General features: G+C 42.5%; 1 protein-coding gene across 1 annotated transcript in view; it reads right to left on the bottom strand.

Annotated features, from left to right (window-relative positions):
* Positions 1-20,299, bottom strand: part of DYNLT5 (dynein light chain Tctex-type family member 5) — an 86,695-nt gene that overhangs the window by 50,050 nt on the left and 16,346 nt on the right. Inside the window, exon 2 of the mRNA XM_086936233.1 lies at positions 3,064-3,178. Coding sequence (XP_086792359.1) covers positions 3,064-3,176 — 113 coding nt within the window. The 5' untranslated portion in view covers positions 3,177-3,178. The remainder of the gene's footprint in view (positions 1-3,063; positions 3,179-20,299) is intronic.

Genomic DNA, 20,299 nt, shown 5'->3' with positions numbered 1-20,299 from the left:
GAGAATGAAAAAGCCGAATGATTCCTCAGAGTCGAGAGAAGAAACTTGAAAATTCCAGCAGATGCGTCACAGGGACGAAGGAAGATTGAACATATAATGTTATCCTTTAAGTTTTTAGAAGAGTCCAATATTCAGAGTTCTCCGCAAAGATACACGCTTAGTCTTTCCACAAAGCAGGTCAGAGCGTGAGAGATATGTTTGTTAAAGAAATGTAAATCCGAGAGGATGATGTGGGTAAAGGTCAGATTTTTTAAAATGGAGACAGAAGGTCCTTACCAGGTTTCTGTAGACGTTCTGGCTGGATTAGTCCACAATCTCGTGAGAGAGTAACGAAGAGCGGATGGCTCTGCCAGTACGAAAGTTGGGCTCGAAAAGAGAGGGAGTTAAAAAAAAAATTGAAGTTGTTGAGTTGAGGCCTCTTGTTGTGGGTGTAATCCCGTCCAATCGTCGCCAAATGAAGTGGGGTCCTAGAAATGGACAGCACGCCAGCAGGATAGCGGTACAAGAAGTTTATAATCACTTCAAAGTAAAAGAGACCTCATCCTTCAGAGTGCAGGGAAAACTGACTCTGAGTTGGAGACCAAACATTCTAACACAAAGAGTTTCTACAATAGAATAACAGCAGAGTGCATGAGCAATGGAATGCAATCATGACAGCAAGCATGTCCTCAGACAAGGACACTACATCAGTCTGGATTTAACTTTTGTGAACCATTATGTTATGCAATGTGTGCAGCTCAGAAAGTATTACATGTTTTTTTAAAGAACTTTGTTCTTCAACAACCACACAAATTGCTCATCGTATTTCTGTAGTTTACATCAAGCACCTTGAACCACACTTTTTGTCATAAAGCACAATATAATTATTAAAAATAAATATTTGCTTTTCATCAATATTGGAGTTTAACTTGATAGGGCATTTATACCACTTTGCACTCCAAAAGAGACACATTGAGCAGGTGTGGGTAAATATTTTATTTTGGGAATGTAATTGTATTGTATTGCAGTATTTATATAGTCCTTACTACCCCTATGTGCAGGAACTGAGGCTCTTGCCTACAAGGGTATCACACTACACTATGTAGGGTGTGTGGTTGGAATGATGTCGTCTTTGTTTTGATCCAATGTGAGGAGTGTTTCCATGTTGTGCGCGATGACCACCAAGGTGTGGTTATTGTGTTATGGGACACAACATGCAGCAGTGTGGTGGATGATGAGGTGTAAGAGACAGAGTAGTTTTATGGTTTTCAGTATGCTGGCAGCTTTGAACAGCTCTGCAGGCCCCTTTATGGTATTCCTTATGATTGTAGTCTTCTTCGCTGGTTACTGCACTGAATTGTCTAATCTGAGATTTTGTGTGCAGTTGTGGTCCTTAGCTGGCATGGTTGGAGGGACTGAGAAGAGGAAAGATCTGTTGAGATGGGCATTGTTATTATTATACCAAATCTGAGTACCATTGTGAAATGTAAAGAAGTGGTTGGAGTGCATAGATATTCGGGACCTACAAATCATCCAGTAGTGTGTGACAGATCTCTTTAGTTAATTTATGTCTGTTCATTTGCTGGTCTAGTTTTTGGCTGTACAGTAATGGTGATGGACAGCTCTCATAACAGATTTTTTTATGTGAATTTAAGAGGTATAACTTACAATTTTCTGCTGGCCTTTGCATAGTATGGTCTTAGTATTATTGTGGGACATAACTGTTATATATGCAAGTATATAACTATATATTGCCACAGCAAACAACAGGTTTTTGACGCACCGGCGGTGTAGTGTGGTGTTCCAAATTTACAAGGACATGTGAAGGCACCCTGCATGGCTTTTCGTGGGTGGCTTTCCGTGGCGTTGTAAATACGGCCCCTTTTCACTCAGCACTTCAGGTGAAAGAGGCATACCATGGGTGTTGCTGTGGGTGTTCCCACGTAACACCTATGGATTCTGGAGTATTCCCAGATTTACAACATTTCGTAAACCTGGGAATGCGTTAGAATCTTATGAGGCGTAAGGAGGTGCAACGAGGAGAAATACTTCTATTTCTCTTTGTTTTTTCTTCTTTCTATGCGTGCAGCATTCTGCAGCACACGTAGAAAGAGGAATACACCTCACGAGATTTTGTTTGTGCAGAAAGGGACACCTAAAACGCAGACACCCTTGCACCATGGCGCAAGGATGCCTGCGTTGGTGCATGGCAGCCAATAGTGCGCCAGCGCAGGGGAGAGCACAGGGCTGCAACATATTGTTATAAATATGACGCATCCCTGTGCTTTGAAAGTGGCTCATAGTGGCGCAGCCAAGCGGCTTGTGCTACCGTGCTGCGTCACTTTCTTGTAAAGAAAGCCCTTGGTGAATCAGACATTCCCAATCACTTTGAGAATGCCACGGTAGGTGGGAATACTTCCACTATGTGCTTGGCAAACATGGCCATGTATGGCATAATTTTTAACAGCTAGTAATAAAACCATAGTAGGTGACTAATGCCCAGCGTGGTCTCCTTCGTTCCCTGTAGTTTTCCTCAGACTTTAATTGCCTCATTCAAGTAAATGTACGCTGATGTTAGTTGAGAAGTGTTGTTGCTCTGGCACGTGATGGGGTGCTTACACTTTTTGGGTCGAAATTTAAACCTAGAAGAAACTCCAATCATTTAATTAAATAAAATAAATAATTTTCATTTGCCCTTTTAAAATAATAAGTAAATTGTTGTAAATAGAAGCCGTGAGCCTGGTATCATTTAGGTTGCTTTATTCAAGTTAGACAAGTCTTCAAGATGTTAAGAATAAGATGTAGAGAAGACCCACCAGGAGTGACCAGCTTGCCACTTAGCCTGCCTGGTTCCAGCTGCCAGTTGTCACCAGGCTAAGCCCCAAACACTCCATGATGTCACCCAAGGTTCTAGTGGTGACATCATGTGAATGACAATGAAATCCCAGAGATAGAAAAGAGACAGGCTAAATACAACACAAATTCATCTAAAAAACATTTAAAGTACATTCTGGTGTGGACTTTGTAAGTGAATAATAAGGCAAAGAGCAAGCCGAACACAATTAAATCACAAAAGTAACTTACTCTTTGGTCTTCCCAATGCTTTCTTTTGCTTTGACTTCATGGCTGCTTAAAGATGACACGCTGCCTCTTTTCTTTAAAAAACGAGCAGCCTTATCCTTGGCAATTTCAGACATGTCTAAGAAAGCACAAATCAACATAACATGGTATTTTATATTAATTATGCAACATCAGTTATATTTTTTTGTCATTTTGTTAATGCCAGGTCCATTCTCAATCAGTAAAGCGGAGTAGACATTTTATTTCTCTCTCGCCTAATGGCTGTGTAAATTGTGTGTTGACAACAGACTTATTGTAACTAATATATTTACACTGGGCTTTGGATCCATTCCTTATCCATGAGTCAATAGCTTTCGTGTCTTTCGAAGTTCCCTGCTCCTCATTTGGTCACTTTCCTCACTATTCTTATGTTTGCATCTACCAGAGAGGACTCTGTCTCGCCATCTGTTGATTGAATAAGTTGTATCCTTCCACTGCTGACATCAGGATAGTTCACCACATTTCGTGAGGGACTATTTTCTTTCCCCTTTTTCCTACTCTGCTCATTTAAAAATCTTGTCTTCCTCAGCACCTACTTGCTGGCCAGTGCTCAATCCTAAATCTGGTGCTAATACAGTGGTGGGCAGCAATCTTTGAATAATTTTTAAACAATTTCCAGATGGCCCCCAAGGCATGAGAATTTGCGCATATGAGGCGGACGACATCTCGGAATGGTTTATGGTAAGCTTTATGAAAAAACATTCCAATAAGCCACCTGTGTGCATAATACATAAATGCCATCTTGAAATGTTTTTTCATAAAGCACTGCAAAGACCATTCTAAGATTGCAGTCTATGCAGGCGTGTGAAAGCACTGCTGCCCATCTTACAATGTTTTTGCCATAAACAATGCCAAACCCCAAACAAGCATTGGCAAACTAATAAGTCTGTGCACCAGTATCCTTGTCGTAGCCTATGAACTTTGTAAGTGCTTGTTATTTTAACAGCAGTATCCTCAACAAGAGATGAGTGTTGCCTTGAGAGTATAGTAATTTGTGACGGAATGGCGTTAACAAGGATGTAATGTGAGGGTGGGAGGGTGGTAATTAGGATAGTAGCAAGCAGCCCACTATATACTTATTATGCTTATGTGGCTAATGGAGGGCACTAGACAAACTGATTTGACCAAAACGCACAATTTTATTCTTAATTTTGTCATATAGTGAAGCCAGAATTAGAGACTAGAATAGCAGGTTCTAAAGTCGGCAACTTACCCACTGGAACACAATGTATTTTCTATCATACCACAATCCTAATGTCATATTAATTGATTTTGCTAAATAGCAGCACAAACACTAGACAAATTATTAAAAAACTAGGGACCAGATGTAGGTAATCCCAGTTTACCGACTCTTAAATACCGAATCATACCGATTTGGTACTTAAGAACAGTAAATGGGATGTAGGTAATTTTTCTGTAAAAATTACCGAATTACTGATTCGGTAATTGCCATTCATTCCTATGGGCCTCCAAGGCCCATAGGAATGAATGTCAATTACAGAATCGGTAAATACTGATTCGGTAAAAGGGGGAAACATTGAAGGGTGGAAGGGTGTCACTTTGACACCCTGTTGCACCCCTCAATTGGGTATGGGTGCACATGTTGCAGACATACCTGCCGTAAAGGCAGGTATGTCTGCAACATGGCACTGTTGGAAAAGCAAAAAAAATGCTTTTTCAAAGGTTTTCATTATTTACCACCAACTTCTAATTGGTGGTAAATAACGAATCCTTAACTGAGGAATGCACTAACTTGAGTGCTTCCTACATCCTGGATTCAGTAATTTACCGAATCACAGTGGCGTAGCTAGGGAGGGGGGAGGGGTGGTCCGCCCCAGGCGGCACCATTATTGAGGCGGCCGCGGCACTGGAGGCCTGTTGCGGTCTAAAATACTCTAGCAATAATATTTGCTGAACCCCAGGAGAGCTGGAGAGACACCTGCTAGGCCAGCTGACGTGTTCGTTTTCACTCATTGCAAGCAGGCTGTGCGGTGTGTTAACACCCAAAGAACCACCTGGCAAGTCCCTCTATTACGTCAATGGTCACACTCAGAAGGTGTAGTCAAGCTGGCAACTTTACACACACGTCTGTCTACTATTGGAAAACGTCACCGACACGAATCCGTGTGTTGATTAGTTTGCAAGTGTTTTGTGTACACTAAGCAGGGCGGGGAGGGTGAGGATTAGACCCATTGCACCCGTTCATAAAACCGATCATGCGCAGTTTACCCATATTTCGGGTAGAAATTACAAGTAAGTGCCTGCAACTTATTGTGCAAAATTCTCTGCTTCGGATGCCTTCATCCAGGGATGTCCGTTAAAGTGGGGAGAAACACCCAGTGGGTGTGTTACACACTTAATTCATTTGACCTCAGATGAGAGACATCCCTATGTATTATCTGGATGTTCCCGGTAGGTGGTAGTGGTTTTGTAAGATTCCTTCTAAATGTCCATTTATTTTGAGAAGATCCACCAGATGGAAGATATAAACATCAAGGACATACTGCATGCCTTATCATCATAGGAGGCACGAACGCATGACGCACTTGCGGCAGTCCGGCACTATCATCTGAAGTAGGTGAGTGTTGTGTGCAGTTAGTGTGTAGCAGCAGGCCTCAGGTAGACATTTCTGCCATGTCTAAAATACTACTGCCTTTTTGAAATGCAGATTTTGTAATTTTTTATCACAGGCAAAAAAAACAAGGACATACTGCCAGGACAGGTCCCCCGCAGGATTTTTTTTCACACATTCCAGGCTGTTTGCATCTCAATAGCTGAAGGTGCTTCTGAATTTGCTTTATAAAGGATTCCGTCCTTGTAGTAGCTCGTCCCTCCCAGCCACCTACAAGTATTTCTTATCTCTTTCAAGCAGCGCTTTCTCAACCACTGCGGCTTTGTCAAGCTCCTGTAAAAACTATGTTATGTTTAGAAGCCAATTACATGTATGGTGAGTCACTGTGAGTGACATGGCTGACCAGATGGCACCCTGCTAAGCCCCTTCCTTGATTGGCATTCTGGTAGGAGCCCACAGCTGCCTATGCATGCCCGCACCATGCCCTTGTGGAGGCACAAGGACCATCAGCAGGAGCGGCAACGGCACCCTGCATCTGAAATCTGGATGCGACCGAGATGATCATCAGGGCTGTCGCTGTTTTTCTATCAAATAGTAGTTTTCTCAGGGCTGGTGAAAGAAATTCACATTTTACAGATGAAAGTAACATGTAGGATCATTTTTCTACGATCACAAAGAGTGTTTGCTGAGGCAAGATTTGATTACTTCAAATGTAGGTATTAAAGCGCTCCTGCTGTTTTGGGCATTCACTAAGGTCGACATAGATTTGGGTAGAAGCCAAGCACCGTATATAACACGGCAGATCAGGGGGATTGCTAACATTGGTTTAGAAGGTGCAGTCACACCAGGGCCCAGAGGCCTGGCAGACCCCCTGAACCCTCGTTGCTGTGTTTCATAGTTCACACAGCGGCAGTGGGTGCATTTATTTACTCGTACTGCCAGTCACCGGTGTATTCAACTGTGTAGCCTTTGACCGTGTCATGTACGTGCATGTAACTTGCATGATCGAGGTAACTATTAGCAGCAATACTATGTGTCTCTCGGACATCTTTCAAGTGCTCACCGTCCTTTTTCCCCAGTACCCAATAACCCCCCCCCTCTGCCCCCCCAAAGGGGCGGCAATCTGAGGGATAGCCCCGGGCTCCACAAGCTCTAGCTACGCCCCTGCCGAATCGGTATGTTAAGAATTCCTTAAAAAATGCCACCTACATCTAAAAAGCCCAATACTGGTCAGTAACGGCCGAAATTCGGTAATTTCGGCCGTTACCGACCGGTATTGGGCGACCTACATCTGGCCCTTGGTGTGCTACAATCTCTCTATATATAGATTTGCAACTCATTTGTTTAGAAATCGATTACACAGTTAAAGCCTTCCAAAGGAGATGAAAAACGCATCAAGTATTGACAGACCCACACACTACTGTTAATCAAAATATTTAAGTATGGAAGACAAGCCATGTGCTTTAGGAAAACTGGCTTTGCATAGATTGAGACATCAAACGTAAGGGTACATCATCAACATCTGGCGACAGAGCCCAGAAGAGTATATGTTTTAAATACAGTGGCCAGCTTTCCTTTAAAAAAAAAAAATCGGGAGACAAAATCCAGTTTACGAAAACCATCAACACAACGCCAGATAATACTGAAAGATAAATGAGTATTGTGCCAAAATAGTTAAGAAACTGGGAAATAATTGTTCATCCTCTTGAGGGGATATGTTGTTTTTAAATAAATAATACAGGCTTAGATTTCACTGTTGCCTACATGTTCATGCCAGATCACTCACTGAGAACCAGCCAGGCTCTTCATAGTGTATCCCCAAGTGTATCATCTACAAACCGCTACACAGACGTTAAGCATACACGCCTTCATTTTCTCCGTAGCATTAGGATTTATGAGAAGTGCAAAGTAAAGAAATTTTTTTTTAAAAGATGGATACTTTACATTCATTTCTTCTTGTTACTTATCTGGGTTTAAGGTCCTGTACTCGGACTAGTCCTCTCTCTGGAAGACAAAGTCAGTACTCCGTAAGACCCAATGTCTATTTTAGATAGCTTCGGTGCCTGAGGTTCTTTTTGACTTGCAGCTTTAAAGGTGAGGAGTTATTTTAGCATTGTTTCTACTTGATTGTTAGTGCATAAGAACCAAAATGTTGCCGTATCCTCTCTTTAGTCTCTCCTATGTCTTAGTGTGCAGGGCCGGCTTCAGGGCAGTGCGACTGGTGCGGCTGCAATGGGCGCTGGCCTGTGGCAGGGGGGCCGCTGTGTTTAGCAATAGCTTATGATTGGAGTGATGAGGGACACTTTTGCCCTGTGGTAGTGAGAGAATCCGAGGAGGCCGTCATGGGATGTGGGGGTGCCAAAAATGATTGTCACACCGGGCGCCAACAGCGCTAAAGCCGGCCCTGTTAGTGTGTAGCATGGGAGAGATTCAGTTTACGATTGCAAGGTGCTAAAGCTGCTGGATTACCACCATAGACCCGTTCAATAGAAACCTTATCTGTGGTTGAAAAAGCATGGCACATGTTGAGTAAAGATTTAATTGTCATTTGGTCGCTTTCGATCCGATGAGGTTGTCTCCGCAATATTTACGTTAATTGCTTGTATTCTATGGTGTCTTGGTAATGTTTACTTACTTGTACACAGTGGTTGCAGCAATTAGCTATTCTATAACTACTTGATGTGGTCTTGACTTATCTACTAAGAGGCACACCACACAAATTCAGTTTCTGTGGCTTGAGTAGCCTCATCAGTGGTTGCTTGCCAACAGGGGTGGCTCCTCTATGTGGGTGGAGGAGCATCGCCCCACTGCTTTCTCGCAGTGTGAGAAGCATTAACATAAAAGGGTATTTTAAATACCATTGTATGTTTCTGCTTCTCTAATTGCAAGAAGGCAGAAGGGTATGCATGTTTGGGGGTAGGCGGGTCGCCAGTCCTGAAGAAGTCCAGGGGAGGAGTGGCTTGCCCATTTTGAGTGCGCTGGCTGTTTGGCGGACCAAACCAGTCATACTCACTCTGCATTTCTCTATGTAGGCTACATGCAGCTGCATGCAGCCTACAAAGAGAAAATGGCCTCCCATAGATGCCTGTGAGGGTGGATGGCAACGTTGTGATTGGCTTAGGGGAGGGAAGAGAGGCTGCCTGCTTCCTCTATGGAGAGGAGAGTGAAGACATGACACCACGTGGGACTGGAAGAGAAGGCAAGCTTATTTTTTTTAAATTAAATTAACGCCCCCTCGCCGCACGACCCCCACCCCACATGACTTCCCCACCCACGATTCATGCTGGCTGTGACTGCTTGCCAAGCATCTTGTGGAACGTAACCTGCTAGTGTGCCATTGAAAGGTAAATGTGTCATGTTGGATGAATATTCTTGCAACTGGAGGATCCATTTTTAATTCTTTGAGGGGCTTTTAAGATAATTCTTGGAAGAGAGTTAATAAAGGCTTGTTTGTGTGGCAATCTGTAACTCAATGCAAAATATGTAGATGTGAATATGGCAGCGCTCCCTTGTGAATGTTACCATTTATTTGTCGGTGTGCCTGTACCTCTGCTTGGCAGGGCTGTAGGGGGCACCAGCCATTTTCCCAGTGGGCCAGAAGGGTGGGGACTGGTTTTTGACTGATGGGGGGGGGGGTGGCTTTTTTGTAACTGGGAGCCGGTTTTGCAGCAGTGCTGCAAAATCATCCTGCAGTAACAAAAGTAGCAGTAGTGTCTCCCACCAGCACCCAAACTGATATCTGACAAACTGAATATTTGATTTTAGAACCACACATTTATTGCAGTACAGTGCCAAACTGCTATGCCAGATTCTTTTGAGTACTGCCGAAGTCTATTAAGGCAGCATGCACCAGGATGTTGTCAATGATATTTAGGACTCTCACAAGGACGGACTCCAGTTCTTGCATGCAGTTCTAGAAATCCCAATCACACAAGGATTGAGAATGCGGCGATGCATTGTGAAGATTTGTTCAAAAAGAGGTGATAGTACTCCACATTAGGATTAGTATTGGAGAAGCACTTAGAACCATTCACCTCAGAGACTACATTAACCACCATGTGGTTGTTGTATCTTTTTCCTCTGAGGAGCCCGTTAGGTATGCACATTTGTACAGAAAACCGAACTTTTCCAGGTAGCTTTGTTTTTTTTGTGTTGACTACCTACGAGACCCATGGTATTGAGAAATGTGACTTTTCAATTATTCCCACTTGTCCAAGTTATTTGGGTTTGTTTGCTACTTTTGAACATACGTGAGAAATGTGTGGCGGTTTTTTTTTTTGTCCTCATTTGCCTAACCCTCGTTCCAAAGAAAACGCCATCCACCTTAAATGTACTTAGGCAAAGGGTGCGATCGTGATGATCTTTTCCCACGCCCAGACAAAGATACCAGACTGGCGGAAGACGCTTTAGGAATATTTAAGGGAGGGATAAGTTGGAAGGCGTGCCAATCCCCTCGATACTCCATCAAGGCATATTTCAGCCTGTTGGACCTAGTTTGGTATCATTGTCGGGCGGAACCACCAATAGGACCATGGAGTAATTAGGCATAATCATCGGACCCGGGGGGAAAAAAAAAAGAAAAGAAAAAAAACCTGGCAGTCCTGACGAAAATTCTAACTCCACTGAACAAGCAGATTCCAAAAAATAAGGTTACGTTTACTGCATGACCTGGCCAGATCCACCTTTGATGTTTCGTGTAGGGACATTAGCCAGCCAGCATGTGATGGTGCCTTAGAGTCGACCCAAAATGTACAGATCTGCCGGCTCGCAAGGAGAATTGCATAAAACAGGAAGGTCCTTGCTGGCCCAGTAATATTGCCATCCAGTCCAAATATTATTAGTGGCAGGGTAAGATAATGATGTTTTAAGAATTTTTTCCAAAGTGACCTTTACTTCATCCCAGAAAGCATTGATAAGGGGACATTCCAAAAACATATGGACGTCAGAGGCTGCGGGGAGGTTACACTTGTTACAACATTTTCCTGGCTGAAATTTGGATAGCCTTTGAGGGGAAAGGTAGGCTCGATGTACTGTAAACAGGTGATTTCATCTCAACCAGGCTGGCTTAACAGCTTTATACAGGAGAGTAAAAGATCTTGTCCATAAGTCCTCACACTGAGTACCCATGTGGCCTTCCCACAGCTCATCTGGGAGAGTAAACTCCCCATCCACCTCCTCCAGAATGGTCCAATACCAAAAGGCTACCTCTTTACCCCCCGTTTGCCTCTCTACCAGTTGTTGTTCCAGAATACTTCTCCTCCCCACTTGGGCCTTTTTCCTGATCAAGTCCCGGGACCAACTAACAAGTTGTATATATTTGAATCTCGATAGAGCTGGGCCAACCTCTCATATAGCTCCTCCCATTCTACCAATGACCCTCCTGCTAGCAGCTCTCCCCATCTTAGAATCCCTGCCTCCTTTACGGGGACTGCAAGACTATCCTTTAAACAGGGGGAAGCCCCGGGGAGTCCCATATTGGGGCGGAATTTGAAAAATAGGCCAACCCTACTCTTGCTTTTATTAGCACCCAAGCTTTTGCCAATGATTGTAAGGTCTTTAACCTCACCTTTTTAAAAAAAAACTCTGATCCCCAAACTTAAATAGGAGTCAAAAGCTAGTGGGATGGAATTAAAATTAAACGTGAATTTGGGGAGAATGGAAATTTTTACCAAACTTATTTTCCCAAGTACGGTCAAAGGGAGGAAAGACCAAGATTTTAAGAGCGCCCGACATTCTCGGAAGACCCGGTCCAAATTGGTCTGTGCCATAATACCAATTTCCTGGGTAATCCTTATTCCCAGATAGCGCATGGAGGGGGTCATGATAAGCTGTGTGTTGTCGATATTCCAAGTCATGATCTCGGTTTTCCCCGCATTGATTTCATACCCCGAGATCCGCCCAAATTCCTACGCCCTTTTAATGACTGTGGGAAAAGCTTGAACCGGGTTAGTTGTATAAATAAGAATATCGTCTGCCTAGAGTCCTACCCGCCGCTTTACCCATCCTCCAAATTCGAAAGAGGGGATGTTATGCTCCTCTCTCAATATTTGTGCGAAAGGTTCAATTAAATATATATATTGAATAGGAGGGGGAAAGCGGGCAGCCCTGCCTGGTGCCCCTCATGATTTTAAAGGGCTCAGTTAGAGCACCATTGACCAACAGTCTAGCGCTGGGGTCGCTGTACAGGAGGTTGAGAACCCGACAAAAGTTGACAACAAACTGAAACTTTCTCATTACTGCAGCCAGATAGGGCCAATTGACCCTATTTAATGCTTTGGTAGCATCCAAGGTCAAAGTGGCCAAGGGAAGAGAGAAAGTTGAAGCAATGTCTATTGCACCAACCAGGTCGTGGGTGAGGTCTGCCAACTGGCGCCCCCTTATAAATCCCTTCTGGTCTTGATGGACTATTGAGCCGATCTCGCTCCCAAGCCGAGCCGACAAAACAGCTGCAAAGATCTTATAGTCGTTGTTTAGGAGCGAAATCGGCCGGTAAGACCCGCAATCCATAGGGTCCCTGCCAGGTTTGGGGATCAATACAATCGTTGCCTCACTCCACGACTCAGGTGGCGGCACGCCACTTAAGAAGATACCGTTAAAGAGGGCAGTCAGTGATGGAATTATGGCGGGCCAAATACGCAGTACACTTCCCCTGGTAGACCGTCTGGCCCGGCCGCCTTCCAACGCTTCAATTGTCTAATAGCCTTGTTAACTTCCGCTTCTGAAATTTCCTTGTCCAGGTGGTCACTCTGATGTAATGAGAGGGTAGGCAGTCCGACCTTGTCTAACCAGAGTCCCTGGCCAAAGGGTCTTCCATAATATCCTCCTTATAAATATTCTGGAAGAACTCCTGAAAAGCACTTCCAATTTCTGGGATAGAAGTCCTAGCTGTAGCTTCCCCCTCTACCTTTATTTCCCTGATGTATTTTTTGGCCTGATCTGATTTTATTTTCCAGGCCAAAACCACCTGCAGCCTCTCCATACTCAAAATGTGAGAGCTTGCTTAGCAACCCTTCCTTGTAGTAAACTTGCCAGGTTTTTTGTTTAGCTCCGCCCGCTTCTCTTGTTGTACTGTGGATGCTGAGGCGGGGCCACACTTCTGATCTAAGAAAAACCATTCCTGCTCAATATTTGTATTTGCTTCTCTGTATACCTTCCCTCTGTGTGAGGCTCTGTTGGTTATACACCCTCTTAAATAGGCTTTAAATGCTTCCCACACAATCGTTATCGTAGCCGAGTTTAAATTGATTTCCAAGAATGAGGTAGACTCAGCTACCAAGAAGCTTATCTCCTCTTCTTCAAGCAGGATCGTCCGGTCAAAGGACCAGGAAGTGTGTCTAATCTGCTGAGAATGTTTTAGAGTAAAGAGGATAGCTGAATGATCTGACAAGTGGGAGGGGAGATATACCAGCTCCTTCAGTGCGTCTTTAAGATTGCAACTGAAGAGAGCGTAGTCGATTCTCGACTTATGTTTGCATTTAATTTCTGGAAGGAAACTCTCAGGATATTACCCGCCCTCTCCCTCCACAGATCCGCTAGACCCAAGGTTGTCATTATAGATGTAAGAATTTGCCTAGATTTGGAGTGCGTCACTGCTCTAGAGTTGGGCGACTTATCTAACTTGAGATTCAGGACCAGGTTAAAATCTCCAACCCATATTACCGGATCTTGCAAAGTAATCAGATAGTTCTGAATCTTGTTGAGGTAGGATGGGTCATCATGATTCGGGCCATAGTAGCCAACTAAAGTATATGGACTACCATCTAGCCGTAATTTGGTAAAAAGCCATCTTCCACTAAGATCCTCCTTATGCTCCATAATCTGTACCTTTGCATGCTTTTTAAAAATAATGAGGATCCCTCGTATATTAGCGTTATGGTCCGTGCATATGAACTTATCCACCCACTTCACCTTGTTCAGCATATCCTTAACCTCATGTTTGAGTAGGTGCGTCTCCTGAATGACAATGACCTGCGCGGGGGAATCTCTCAGATACTGTAGGATTCTATGTATCCTGCCCCTCACACGCAGGCCATTGACATTCCAGGATAATAAACTGCAACCCAATCATGTCCCTTTCCTACACCATTCCACCCACCCACCAATAGGACCGATCTCTCTTAAGTATATAAATTGACATCTTTTTAACTGACAAGGACTCCTCGTGAGGCGCCTGAAGAAATTATGGCTCAGAATGATTGTTATGAGAACAGACTTATGAGGATTTTTTAACTCTTTTCCCCTCTCTCCCCCCCTGGAAAACCCACCGTTACTTACACTGGCCAGGTGAATAGCCAGGTTTACGTTGTCCGACAAACCCTCTCCTCTTGCCCCGCCCACCCTGTATATAAAAAAAAAGGACCGGCTAAAAAAAACAGCATTTGAGACTGAGTGACTGCTAATAAGGCGTAAGTTAGACAGGAAGGGAAGTCCCACTACCCCCAATTGTGACAAAATTTTATTTCATACTATATTTTTTTTTTCCTTTTTGTGATTTTCTAACTTTGAGAGAAAAAAATATATATATATTTTTTTCCTGATCATAGCCTTCCGTTTACCTAATTATGGCCGCTTTTTTAAGGTTTTTCTTTTCATTCCTTTTTTCTTTTGTGTTCTTGTTCCCACCCCCCCCTTTTTTTCCCCCCTCCTTCCGCTCAGAGTTTAGGTTTAATGTTTAATGTGAAACCATAACTGTCAGGTTCACTACATGGGGACTGAAACTGGAGGAGAAAAGAAACCTTAATATCCCCCGTGAGTGCACACTAATGGATGCTAATAGGTCCTCAGCTTCTAGAGGGGAACAGATGTTGTGCATTTTATTATTGAAAGCAGGGAATCTCATCTGCACTGTTGCCCCCACAGCTCTAAACATCTCAATTTTTTGGCCGAGTTTCCTTTTTTTTTTCTTCTTTTTTTTTTTTTTAACAATTCTTTATTGATAATTTTTGATCATTCTTTCCCACCCATCCCACCCAATTATAAAAACAACCCCATGCAAACAGGCAATGAATATAAACAGAAATATTTTAGATTAAACGTTATGCAAATACTAAAGGAGACACACAACAGATAAGTGCATAACCATACAAAGAATATCCTTTCATATACACACAATTAATCTGCATTACGAGTCTGATCTCTCGATCCATTGTGTAACGGGATACCATATTTCTAACCCTTTTTTTTTCTTTTTATGGCCCTTATGTTTGTATATAGCTATTTCCAGGCTATAGGTAGCAAGGAATCGTGCCCGCCATTGCTGGAATGTGGGCGGGTACAGGTCCAACCATGCAGATGTTAAGCAGATTCTAAGTACCGCCATTGAGATAAACACTAATCCCTGCATATTGGCGGATCTAACGTTCCTATCCACCCCCAGTATAATTTCCGCAGTGGTGATCACAATATTACTCTCAAATATTCCTGACGGAAACGTTGATATGTCTTGTCTGATAGTATTTAGGGTTTGACATGTAGCTAACATGTGTACCAAATCTGCTTCGGGCTGAGCACATCGAGGACATAGTGTGCTTTTACCGGTACTCCATTTGGATATCCTAGCTGGTGTGTAATAAAGTTGAAAAAACGTCTTGTAAAATTGGGCTTGAAGTTTGGTTGACGTTGATAAGCAATTTGATTTTTCTAGAGCATTTCGCGTAAGAGGTTCTGTCAATTCTAATTTGTTTTGCCAATAATGGATATGCTTGTCTAAATCATCTGGGAGACTAACAACTAAATCTTTATAAATTTCACCAATTTTAACACTATTAGTGCGCACCACTGTTTCGATTGCTGGAATTTTATTCATGGCCCAACTGCCACCCCCCTTTTTAGCAATAAAATCCCTAACTGCAAATATTTTAAAAAGTCACGCGATTCGAACCAAAATTTAGTTTTTAGGGATTCGAATGAGCAGAAGCTGTCATATAGCGAACCAATCTGTGTGATTCCCGATCTTACCCATCGTGTCATACAATAATCTGTAAAGATCTCAGAGAGATTAGAATTTCTAACTAGGGTGGTATAGTGGGAGAACCTACAGAGTCCCAAGAGTTTTCGCACATGGTTCCAAACAATATAAATACCTTTAAGTGTTTTAAAGCGGACCTTTTTGAAATGACAGTCATATGTTAACATCCACAAATGATCACTTGTCTCTTTACCTAGAATGAGTTCCTGTGTGGTTGGGACTAACATATCTATATTGGGCTCTTGCCTGGGGGTTAAGAGAGCTCTACTGTATTTAAGGATGGTTGCCCACCAATAGATTTTAAAGTTTGGAAGCGCCAGACCCCCTCTTTCCCTTGGTAGGATAATATATTTTTGAGCTCTACGTGTTCTTACATATCCCCAAATAAAACGAGACAATATATTATCCATTTTTTTAAATATTGATGGGTCGAAATTTAAACAGATGGTCCGAAAAAAGTACAGAAATTTCGGAAAGAATAGCATTTTAATAAGATTACATCTTCCTATGATAGATAAATATAAGTTGTGCAGGCTATTTAAACTTTTCTCAGTCTTTTTAAGAAGTGGATTCAAATTGAGACTTACTAAATTGTTTAGATTGGAGGTGATATTGACACCGAGATATAATGCATTCTCTACCACCCTGTCATCAGAAAAATTGATTTGACTATTGATCACAATCTGGGTTTTAGTTTCGTTCAATTTATAACCTGATATTTCGCCAAACTTTTTAACTTCTTCTTCCATTTTGTTTTAGTGTTTCCTCTGGATCGGCGGTGACTATTGCGATGTTATCTGCAAAAGCCAAGGTCTTTGTTTCACCATTGGCTGTTTTCCTGGGTTGTATTAAGTGGTTTGATTCTAGCCTTGAAATAAATGGATCAATAAAGATGGCAAATAATAATGGGGAGCAGGGACAGCCCTGCCTCGTACCTCTAGTCACATTGATGGCATCTGATAAATCCCCATTAACCATTACCACTGCCTCTGGGGTGGTATACATCGCCTGAACAGCTTTAATAAACTGGTCGCCAATCCCACTTTTGGACATGGCTGTCCATAGATACTGCCAGGAGACCCTATCGAATGCTTTTTCGGCATCTAGCAATATCAGGGCCATTGGGTCTCCTGCCACTTCAGCCATATCGAAAAGCGTGATCACCCTCTGAATATGGTCTGTGGTTGATCTCCCTGGTACAAATCTGTGTTGTGTAATGGATACAATTTTATGGATTAAAGGTGATAATCTACAGGCTAATAATTTAGAATATATTTTGGAATCATTGTTGATTAATGTGATTGGTCGATATGCACCAAGTTCCGTAGGATCCTTGTTTTTTTTGGCAAAGAATAATTTTCGCCCTGGCCCAGGATTCCGGAGGGCGCCCACCTTGAATGATAGGAATCATTAATTTAGTAAGAATATCTTTCAGTTTGTTACTAAATCTGACATAGAATTCAGTAGGGATTCCATCAAGGCCTGTTGCTTTACCCGACGGAAGACTATTCATTGAGAGTAGAATTTCTATCCAATCCGGAGTGACCGAGAGAATATCTTGATCCGATTGAGATAAACGGGGGCGTGTAGTCAATTCTAGATATTCATCAATACTGACCTGGCTATTACCTATCTCAATATAGAGATCCGAGTAATAACGCTTAAAAGCTTCTCTGATTTCTTTAGGATCATGGGTTAATCCCTGGACGGGATCTCTAATTGCTTTAATCATATTTTCTGATTTCTGTTGTCTAATACGATTAGCTAATTGGTGACCCACCCGCTCACTCAGTTCGTAGGTTTTTTCCCTGTTCACTACCGCTTTACTGATTGCTTTGGTGGTAAATATTTCAGATATTAGATTCCTTCCAATCGCTACCTCACGTACCGCCCTTTCTATATTGACTCCGCATTGCACCACTCTAGCAAGGGCTTCTTCCCTTCTTATTAAGTCTTCCTGTAGGGTTACCAGCTTTAGTTTTTCTTCTTTGTTATTGTTGATGGAAAATCTAAGGGTTTAGCCCCTTATACCTGCTTTCAATGCGTCCCAAACCACATCCAAAGGGGCACTACCCATATTAAACTTTAGAAATTCTGGGATCCAATTCTCCATATGTATACAATATTTTTCGTTGTGCAATAAAGATCTTTCAAAGGTCCAGAGGCTACGATCTGATTGTATCGTCTCCATATTTATGCACATAAGTAGAGGATTGTGGTCAGAAAGAACCCTGGGTAACTGATTTATTGAACAGCTAGATACAATGGTGTGTGAAACAAAAAAGTAATCCAGTCTGGCTAGTTTTTGATGAGGATGAGAAAAGAAAGTATAGCCTGGGTTATAAGGGTGTTTTGTCTCCCAGCAATCGGTTAACCCATGAGTATTACAAAGTGATTCCAAGGCTTTGAAAGTTTTAGGTTTCCTTCCTTGACATTTAAAGTTATGGCCGGACGACCAGTTTGTTGGGAGGTTAATATTAAAATCACCACAAATAACCATGGGTACGGGCCAATGAGCTAGTTCATTTGATAAAAACATTAATAATTCAGGGTCATCAAAAACACAGCCATAAACTGCGCGAATTGTGATCTTTTTCCCTTCAGCGCATATACCCTCAGCAATTGCCCATCTGCCACAAGAATCTGCAGCAGATCTTGTAAAGCGTATTATACAACCCCGTGCCAAAATAGCCACCCTCCCCGTCTTTTATTTGCCTGAGTTGTAGCGACAACTAGTCTATACCCCAAATTTTTTAATATGTGTCTTTGGGACCCCACAAAATGGGTCTCCTGCAAACAAACAATATCTGCCTTGGTTGACTGGAGGTCAATTGCTATTTTTTGTCGCTTCCTAAGATCATTAAGCCCACATATATTGATACTCAAAATTTTTAGTTTAGCCATTTATAAGTATTAGACAATTGTTTTGTATATATTGGTATTTGCACTTTTTAGTAGTGAACAATGCCCGTTTTTTCAATTTTCTCGCAACTATGTCAATCATAGATTCTGAGCTGATTGGTTGCCTGTTTGGTTGCCCCCACCCCCCTCCCCCTAAAACCCATCTACCTTTACCCCCCCCACACCCCACCACACCCCTCTGCCCGACCCCCTTCCGCTTCCCCCACCCACCACCAACTTTGAAGGTTACCTGGGCCTATCTGGACCAGGGGTGTGACCTCCGCGCTAGCGGGCCCTGTGGACTGGGCTAGAATATAAATATAAGTGATATGCTTATCGGTTGCTGGTTCAGCCAATAAACCGGATTCCTCTGATAATGTCTCAGATTTAGTTTCAAAGGCTGCCCAGCCATTCAGTTTATTGCCCACATTTCCAAATATACATTGAAATAGTTAATTCAACCTATCCGCTCCTTCTATCATCCTTCATTTGATATAGTTAAGATTATTTCCCTGAGTGCCGAGAGCCAGAATCCGAAATTTCACGTAGATAGTCTTCTGCCTGTATTTCATTAATAAAGCTTCTTGTTGTGCCTTTGAATATTATTTTCAAGCGTGCTGGATTTTGCAAAAATACTTTTGCTCCAAGTTTTTCAAACGGTTCAAATAGCTGACGCATTTTCCATCTTCGCTCCACGGTAGCGTGGGCAAAGTCCGGTCTTACAAAAAATTTGAACCCTTTATAGTCTCTTTGGGCTGTAGGTCTTGCTAAATCATAGATTTTTTCCTGGAGAATGAAATTACCAAAGCAGACCAACATTGCCCTGGGATATTGATTTTGCTTGTTGGAATGCTTTGATAGCATTAAAGGAAAACGATGGGCCCGCTGTACTTCCCTTTCCATATCCCAGGCTTCCAACTCCAGAAATGATGTTTTGAGAATGTCAATCATTGCCCCCTGGCATCGCTACCCTCTGAGTTCTCCGGAATTCCAAGGAATCTCAAATTATTCCTTCTAGATCTGTTTTCCTGATCTTCCATTTTGAGCATGAGATCTCTTATTACTCCATCTTGTTCTTTTCCTTTTTTCTGAAGTATCGCGAAATCGGTTTCAAGGTTCTCGGTGCGAGTTTCAACCATGACCATTCTCTCAGAGATCTCAGAGCAGATATTACCCACTTTTTTAACTTCACCTTGTAGTTTTTCAATGGCCACACGATTCTTTTGGCTGTCCTTCTTCACATCCGTGTAAAAGTTTTTGATTGAGCTAAGCACCTCGCTCAATGTGGGCTCCGTTGTTTTTTTATATCTGTCTGTGTTCTCATGTAAGTCTGAGGTTTGACGTGGTGTCCCTCCCGATGTTTTGCTCTTTGGACTCCTTCGAGGAGGATTAGATCTACTTTTAGCATAATCCGTATTATTACCAGGGTCTGTGGTTTCCTCATTCTTTTTTGTTTTTTGACCTTTTTTTACCCCCACTTATTTTTTTTTCCTTACATTGACTTCGCTAAGTAATCTCGAATCATCTCGAATCATTGGAACCGGAGTACTCCTGTAGCGCAATGTCCATTTGTGCGCTTGGACTAGATTCTCTTGAGTCGCTCAATTTGCTGGAGCCATTTGATTCACTTGAGTCGCTTGAGATAGACATCCCTGTCTCGTAAATATCAGATTCGGAGCCTTCATTTGAGAGAGAATGGTTTACTAAATGCAACTCTTTCCCAGCTGGAGATGCCGCCTGATTCGGAGAAGGGTTTAGGT

This window comes from Lissotriton vulgaris, chromosome 1_1, assembly GCF_964263255.1.
Source record: "Lissotriton vulgaris chromosome 1_1, aLisVul1.2, whole genome shotgun sequence".
Lineage (NCBI taxonomy): Eukaryota > Metazoa > Chordata > Amphibia > Caudata > Salamandridae > Lissotriton > Lissotriton vulgaris.
Note: the sequence above shows the minus strand (reverse complement) of the source record. Positions and strands in the feature narration are given on the sequence as shown.